The sequence below is a fragment of the Hylobates moloch genome, unplaced genomic scaffold, assembly GCF_009828535.3.
Source record: "Hylobates moloch isolate HMO894 unplaced genomic scaffold, HMol_V3 SCAFFOLD_12, whole genome shotgun sequence".
Taxonomy (NCBI): domain Eukaryota; kingdom Metazoa; phylum Chordata; class Mammalia; order Primates; family Hylobatidae; genus Hylobates; species Hylobates moloch.
The window spans coordinates 34,307,653-34,315,433 of record NW_026652287.1 but is presented as its reverse complement, the minus strand read 5'-3'; the positions used below and the strand labels follow the sequence as shown (position 1 = coordinate 34,315,433).

At 58.6% G+C, this 7,781-nt stretch overlaps 1 protein-coding gene across 1 annotated transcript in view; it reads right to left on the bottom strand.

The window, feature by feature from the left end:
• VSIG10L (V-set and immunoglobulin domain containing 10 like) overlaps window positions 1–5,180 on the bottom strand; it is a 15,521-nt gene extending 10,341 nt beyond the window's left edge. Inside the window, exons 1-7 of the mRNA XM_032169019.2 lie at window positions 5,141–5,180; window positions 4,209–5,063; window positions 3,493–3,786; window positions 3,075–3,359; window positions 1,951–2,205; window positions 996–1,274; window positions 190–486 (exon numbers count right to left, since the gene is read on the bottom strand). Coding sequence (XP_032024910.1) covers window positions 190–486; window positions 996–1,274; window positions 1,951–2,205; window positions 3,075–3,359; window positions 3,493–3,786; window positions 4,209–5,063; window positions 5,141–5,180 — 2,305 coding nt within the window. The remainder of the gene's footprint in view (window positions 1–189; window positions 487–995; window positions 1,275–1,950; window positions 2,206–3,074; window positions 3,360–3,492; window positions 3,787–4,208; window positions 5,064–5,140) is intronic.
• Between the last annotated feature and the right edge of the window lie 2,601 nt (window positions 5,181–7,781).

Sequence of the window (7,781 nt, the reverse complement as noted above, 5' to 3'; positions counted from 1 at the left end):
AGCCACCGCGCCCAGCCGACACCTTGATTTTAGACTTCTGACCTCCAGACTTGTGAGAGAAGAAATTCCTGTAGTCTTAAGCCATGCAGTTCATGGTACTTTGTTAGGGCAGGCCCCAGGACACTAAAACAGGGAGACAGGGAGGATCTGGCACAACAGAGAAGGTCTACTCGGACAGCCCCAACTCACCGGCCCGGTAGACCCGGCTTTGTGATGGAGTCCCTGGCTGGCCCCCCAGGATGGGCAGGATCCGAAAGGTCCAGGTCCCTGGGTTCCGAGGTGGAAGGGGCACCACAGCTGACCGCTCCTGAGGGCCCAGGATGAGCAGGGAGACCCAGTCCCTGTAGGTGGAAGTCCTGCCCAGAGCAGGCCCATCTGGCCATGCCTGGATCTCAAAACTGCTGATCAGGGCCCCGCGCTCCACATCCCAAGTCAGCACTGCTGCATCTCTGGCTCTCTGAAGCCTCCACGAGGATATGGAGGGTCCTAGAGGGATGTGGGGGAGGCCAGATTCTTGGGTGCCAGAGGGGAGAGGGAAGGGGGCTGGGGGGCTGGGCTCCTGGGTCTGAGGGAGGAGGGGGCTGGGGGCCTGGACTCCTGAGTCTGAGGGAGGAGGGGGTGGGGGCCTGGACTCCTGGATCTGAGGGTGGAGGGGGCTGGGGGCCTGGACTCCTGGGTCTGAGGGAGGAGGGCACTGGGGGCCTGGACTCCTGGGTCTGAGGGAGGAGAGGCTGGGGTCCTGGACTCCTGGATCTGAGGGTGGAAGGGGCTGGTGACCTGGACTCCTGGGTCTGAGGGAAGAGGGGCTGGGGCTAGACCCTTGGGTCTGAGGGAGGAGGGGCTGGGGCCTGGACTCCAGGGTCTAAGGGAGGAGGGGCTGGGGGCCTGGATCCGAGGTCTGAGGGAGTAGAGGTCTGGGGCCTGAACTTCTGGGTCTGAGGGCTGGAGCGGCTGGGTACTTGGACTTCTGGGTTTTTTGAAATAATGTGGCTCACCAATGAGGGTGATCTGGTCACCGCCAGCACCCAGCGCCCCACTGCACAGCACGGAGTAATTTCCCAGGTCCCAATCCAGGCTGAAGTTGCCGAAGTGGAGTTTCCGCCCATCTTGACTGAGCCACAGGCGACTCCCGCCTCCGGGAGCCAGGGGCCGCCCTTCCCGGGCCCAGGATGCCCGTGAGGGTGGGGGACAACCAGAGGCCTCCAGTGCCACCTCTGCCTCCCCCAACCGTGTCTCTGCCACCAGCGGATGCAGCAGCACCTCTCGGGGGGCCTCTGCCGGTGGGAGAAGTCCAGTTAAGAAAGTCAAGACCTTACCTTGGATTCAAAGAACAGATCCTACGCCCTACTTTAAATCAGATGATGGTAAGCCCGGGCGCTTTGGCCACCTGAGAAAGAACTGCCAATTTACTCACTCATTAGCTCATTCATTCATTCATTCATTCATTATCTGATTTCCTCATCAAACACTTATTGAACACATACCATAGGAGCAGGCCCTGTACTGGGAAACTCATATTATTTTCAGCTATTCATTCTTCTTTATTATTATTATTATTTTGTAGCAATAATAATTACAAGACTGGGTCTCGCCACACTGCCCAGGCTGGTCTTGAACTCCTAGGCTCAAGCAATCCTCCCGCCCCCAGCTACCAAAGTGCTGCAATTATTGCGCCCGGCATTGTTACTCTTTAAAATATCACTGCTTTATCTCTCTGAACACGTGTGAAAGTGATGGCCTTCCTGTGTCCAGAAAAATACCCCCATCCCTGCACCCCCCCACCATGAGGTATAGGAAAATCTTTGTCCCTTTTCTAGTTTGAAGACAGTGAAGTCCTGCCTCTTTCTTGGACTAAGGACGTACCCCATACGCCTTCAGAATTTTCGAAGGACCAAAGAAAAAGTCTCCCTCTTCCTCGAGAAACAGCAAAAAAGCCCCGCGCCCTCTCACCTGGCGTGACTGTGCAGGTACGCGTGGCCACCAGGTGGCGAGCAAGGCAGGTGATGGGGACGCCGCTGAGCCGGGGGTGGGCGGGGACGGCCGCCAGCAGCACAGAGGACACTGGCCCGGGGCGGATGCCTTCGGGGAGACCCTGGAACTGCAGGGAGGCAGCAGGGACCCCGCCAGGCCACGAGCAGCGGAAGCGGAGGCTGCGGTCCCCGGGACCCCCTTCAACTGAGCACTGTGGGGCCCCGGGGGGCAGGTCTGCGGAGAGAAGGGATAGAATGAAGATGGAGTCCCTTTCTCATTTCTTCTCCAGCCCCGCCTCTCCGCGCGGTGACTCCACCCTTCTTCACGAGCCCCGCCCCACTGGCGCTCATACTCCGCCCCTTTTCCTGCGATCCCGTTCCTTTTTCCCATTAACTTCCCCGCTCAGTGGGTAGCCCGCAGCCCTGCTGACTGCCCAACTTTCTTAAGAAAGCTGCATCTTCACACCATGATATTTATCTTCCCAAACGTAACTCAGCCCCTTCCTTTCCAGCTCCACCCACTTCTGCCAGGTTACTTCGCCCCCTCCTGGATTGCCCTCCGAGAAGCCTCCCCTTTTCCCAGATATCTCCGCCCTTCCTTGTGGACCCCGTCCCCTTTTCTAAGACAATTCTGCCCGCTTTCCAAATGACCTCGCCTCTTTCCCTGGTGACTCCGCCCCCCTTCCCAGGTACCTTCTCCCACTTACCTGCCCAAGCAACTTAGTTCTTTCCCTTTCTAACCCCCACTCTTTGCCGTTTAACTCCGCTGTCGACTTTGTTGAGTGTTCCATGCCCAGAAATGTCCGCCCTCTCAGTGCTGGGCCGGCCCGTCAGTACTGGTCATCCCTGCCACTCTATTTGGCTCCTTCTCTTATCCTCTTTCTGGCCCCGCCTCTTATCCTAAGTGTCTCCGCCCCTCCGCGCTGGCCCCGCCCACCACGGGTATCCCAGCTCCTTCTTGGTGACCTGCCCTCCCGCTGGCCCTGCCCCACCCACCGGTATGCTGCTCCTCCTTGCTGGCCCCGCCCCTTTCATCTAGCCCCGCCCCCGTTCTGGCCCCGCCCCTCTCCCAGGCATTCCCCTACTCCCGCCCCAGCCTCTCACCCGCCACTGTGAGGTTGAGCAGCGAGCGGCGGCGGCGGCCGGTGCGCGGGTTCGCCGCCAGGCAGGCGTAGGTGCCTGCGTGGCCCGGCCCGACCGCGGGCAGCAGGAGGCGCGACCCCGCGGGCACCGCGGCCTCGGCCGGGTCCGCCAGGCTCCACGTGATGTCGGCGGGCGGCCGCGAGGCGGCGGCGCAGCGCAAGGTCACGTTACTGCCCGCGGTAACAAAGAGGGCAGGCGCGGCGTCGCGGTCCGAGGAGACCGTGATGATCGGCGGGTCCGGGCCGTCTGGAGGGATCAGGGGTCGGGACCGCGAGTGTCAGGGTCACCTGGGACTCCGCTAGGACTCCCGGAGACTGGGCTCCCAGCCCCCTTCTCCCCAAGGACCCCCTGACCCCGACTCGAGGCATCCCCCACTCACAGAAGACCGTGACGTCGGCGGCAGCCTCCCTGTGGCCGAAGGGGCTGCGGACGCGGCAAGTGTACCGGGCGTGGTCGCTGCGCACAGGGCGCGCGATGAGCAGCTGGTCGCCCTCTGAGCGGATCCGGGGCGTCTGGGCTCCCTCGGATTCTGCCGCCTCCAGGGCGCGTCCGTCCCGGCTCCAGCTCAGCTCCCCGCGACCTGGCCCCCACCCCAGGCAGCGCAGCTGGAGCTCGGCCGCCCCCTCCTCTGTCTCTGGAGACTTGGGCTGAACCGACAGCTGGGGGAGGGGCTCTGGGAGAGGGAGAATGGGCTCAGGACCCAGTCCTCGAGCCCATCTTTGGTCCCCTTAGAGGGAGCCCCAGCCGCTGCTCCCTCTAAGCCCCTGGAGTCTCGGCCCCCATCCCTCTCCTCTCATAAATCCATGAGTTTGAGCCCCCAGACCCCTCCTCTCCGGGACCCAGGAGTTCGCCGGAAGAGGCTCCTAGCCTCCTCCTCCTCCCTCAGACCTGGGAGTTCCGGCCCCCAGGAGTCTCCATCCTAGGTCCACCTTTGCTCAGACACCCCTGCCTTGACCTCTAGCTCTTTTTCTCCCTTCCTCAACCCAGAAGTCCTCTTCTCCTATCCAGGGACCGCACAGCACCGTGACTTGCCCAAAGCCTGGCAGAGCAGAGCAGCCTCTGCCGCCTGCACGCCGGATGCCAGGGCCCACTTACCATACACACCCACCGTGAACTCGCGAGTCTGCCGGGAGACCCCTGCCCGGATGACCTCAGCCGTGTAGACCCCTGCATCGTCCAGCTGGGCAGAAGCGAGCTCCAGAACCCCCCGGGCCTGGTCAAATCGCAGGCGGTCTCGGTGAGCAGGGTCTAGGCTGATCAGAGGTGCCCCTGGCCCCAGGCCCCCAGCTGCTAGCACCTTAGAGCCCCGGCGCCAGACCACCAGAGAGGTGGGGGGCCCAGGGTTGGGGACTGGGACCAGGGGGAGTCGGATGGTGGTTCCCACCAGCACAGCGAGTGGGCCCCCCACCTGCTGGGGGAAGCTTGCAGCTGAGTGGGTCTCTGCAGAAAATTTGGATTCAGGGCTCTGGGCAGAGAGTTTAAGATCCATATCATCCGGGGAGAATTTTGAATCTGGGGCCTCAACAGACAGTTTGGTATTGGAGACTTGAGTAGAAATGTTTGAAACTGGGGTCTTAACAGTGAAGGAAGGCTTGGGGTCTTTGGCAGGAACTTGAGGATCCGAAATATCAGGAAATACTTCAGAACCAGGGGTTTCAGAGAAGGGGGAAAACAGGCTCAAATCTTGGCCCTCAGCAGAAACATTTGACCAGAAGGACCCAGACATGTTGGAACTCAGGGCCTCAGGAAACCAGCTGGAATCAGAGATTCCAGCAGAGCCTTTTGAATCCAGGGACTGATCTGGAACTTTCCAGCTGGGAGGTTTGATGGAGGGAACTTCCGCACCCAGCCCCTGGGAAGAGCTCTTTGAGTCCGAAGAGAAGGCAGAGGAGAAGTTGGTTTGCTGAAGTCCAGAAGAGGCTCTGAGGGTGAGGACCCCTACCAAGGAGGCTGCAGAGAAGAGAGAAAGGCATTGGGAGAGGCTGCTCCGGGGGACTGGCGGGCAGGGGACTGAGCGGGCAACTCACCCAGGAGTAGGAAGAGTGGCAGAGCCTGTGGGGTGTCCATGGTGCTGGCCTCACTGAAAGGACACTGGAGAGAGACCCAGGACTGCACCCATCCCTCCCGGGTCAGACGAGTCCAACAGGACTGGTAGCTTAGCTTCCTGGGAGGGGAAGGGAGCCAGACCCAGAGGGAGGTGCCAGGATCCCCAACCCCGATGTGGTGGCTGAGCTGCGCACCCCACCCCACTCTCTTCATTAGCTGGTCCCATCTGCGGGGAGGCCCAGCCTGATCCCTGCACTCCCCACCCCCAGGGGGAAGCTGGAGAAAACATTCCCAGCTAAAAATGTGGTAGCAAATTTGTGGGACAAAGCCAGGAAGACTTCCTGGAGGCGGGTGAGGTGACCTTTCCGAAAGCCCCACCTCTGATGGCCACAGCTTCAGAGCAGGCTTCCTCCTCCCCAGCCCCCTGGCCCCTTCCACTCTGTCTTGCCTGCAGCCTCAGATACATCTGACCCTGCTCCTCCTCTGCTCCAAACCCTCCCACGGCTCTCTGTTGCCCTCAGAACCCAGTCTCCAGGTGCTGTCTCCTGCCAGGGTCTCTATCCTGAGACCAGAGCTGCATTTCTGCATCCCCGAGGCCCTCACATGGCCTGTGTCCCGCTAAACTGAGAATCTTTCCTCTAACCCAAACTTCCTCACACCTCCAGGATGGCTTCACTGTCTTCGCAAATGCTGGGGAACATTCCTACCTCCTCCCTCCCTGTCACCACTGTCGATCTGAGTCCAACCCTCCTCCCCCTAGTTCTCCCTGGCCAGGCTCTGTCTTCTCTTCCTGCCCCGTCTCCCTCCTCTGCCCACTCTCCTCCAGTCCCTGCCAGGGTCCTTCTACACCCAGAGCTGAACCTGCCTCCCCCTGCTCACAGCCCTCCCATGGCTCCCCAGCACCTTCTGGAGACATCCAAGCTTCAAAGCAAACTCATGCACACGCCCCACTCAAGCACTTGAACATCCTGCCGTTCTTATCCTGCCCGCCCATCTCACCTCCCAGTCCTCTACCTGGAATGCTCTCTCCTACTCTCCACCTCCCTCCAACCTGGCTAAACCACAACTTGTCCTTCAGGTCTCACCTTATTAAGAACCATAACAATTACCACTTAATTTGAGCCAGAGACTACGCTAAATGTTTCCTATGCATTATCAGGCTGAACACTTCTAAACACCCTATAAGCTGAGTGTCATTATACTCACTTTGCAGGCCAGGGGACTTAGGCTCAGAGGGGTCAAGGGACCTGCAGGAGGTTGCACAGCCAGAGGGAGAAGCTGGACTTGGGACTAGGATGGTCAAACCATTGACTTCTTCTGATAGCTTTTCCCACCATTCCATGCTGCGCTTAGGGCCTCTGCTCAGCTCCCAGTCCTCTAAGCTTACCCTGGCCCAGTTCTCACCAGTAATAATACTGGTAATATATATATTTTTTGAGATGGAGTCTCGTTCTGTCACCCAGTGAGTGCCTCAGCTCACTGCAGGCTCCATCTCCCGGGTTCAAGTGGTTCTCCCATCTCAGCCTCTGGAGCAGCTGGGAGTACAGGCGCGCACCACCATACCCAGCTTATTTTTGTTATTTTTAGTAGAGATGGGGTTTCGCCATGTTGGCCAGGCTTATCATGACCTCTTGACCTCAAGTGATCCGCCTGCCTCAGCCTCCCAGTGTTGGGATTACAGGCATGAGCCACCGTGCCCGGACTAATACTGGTAATAATATATATTTAGCATTTTTTGCATAGCAGGTGTGGTTATGGGGGTGCTACATAAATTAACCTTTCAAAACTCCATGGAGTAGATTATGTAGCTTAAAGAGGGCTGCAAATTTGAGCATCCTCCTGTTAAGATGCGGGGTCTATGTCCCCACTCCTTGGATCTGAGTAGGCTGTGTGACTGCTGGACCAAGACGTGGAAGTGACCCTGTGCCAGGGTCTGCATCTAGGCCGGCATATGCCACTTTCTGTATCATAGAACACTCCCTCATGGAACTCAGCCGCCACACTGCGAGGATCAGCAGCCCCATGGAGGGGAATCACGGCCCCTGGTCAGCAGCCCCAGCCAGCTTGCTGGCCATGTGGGTGAGCCCTCTTGGAAGTCAATCCCCTGGACCCATTTGAGGCAGCTGAACTGATCCTGAACTGGATCCAGGAATGGATCCAGTGGGATTTGACCCAGGGCCCTGGGACCCAGAACCCATGCCCTTAACCCCTACATGACACTGTTACTATTTTGATCTGCAGATGAGGCAACTGAATCTCAAAACAGGAAGGAACTCACTCAAGATCTAGCTGGCAAAGGTGAGAGTGAGCATATGAAATCAATATATCTGACTCTATCAGAAGGCCAGAGGAATGGAACACAACTTTTTAAATAAAAAATTTGTCCAGGCGCTGTGGCTCACGCTTGTAATCCCAGCACTTTGGGAGGCTGAGGTGGGCAGATCACTTGAGGTCAGGAGTTCAAGACCAGCCTGGGTAACACGGTGAAACCCCGTCTCTACTAAAAATACAAAAATTAGCCGGGCATGGTGGTGCAAGCCTGGGCAACAGAGCGAGACTCTGTCTCAGAAAATATAACTAAAAAAAAATTAATCTGACTCTAGACCCAGGCTGTTCATTGCC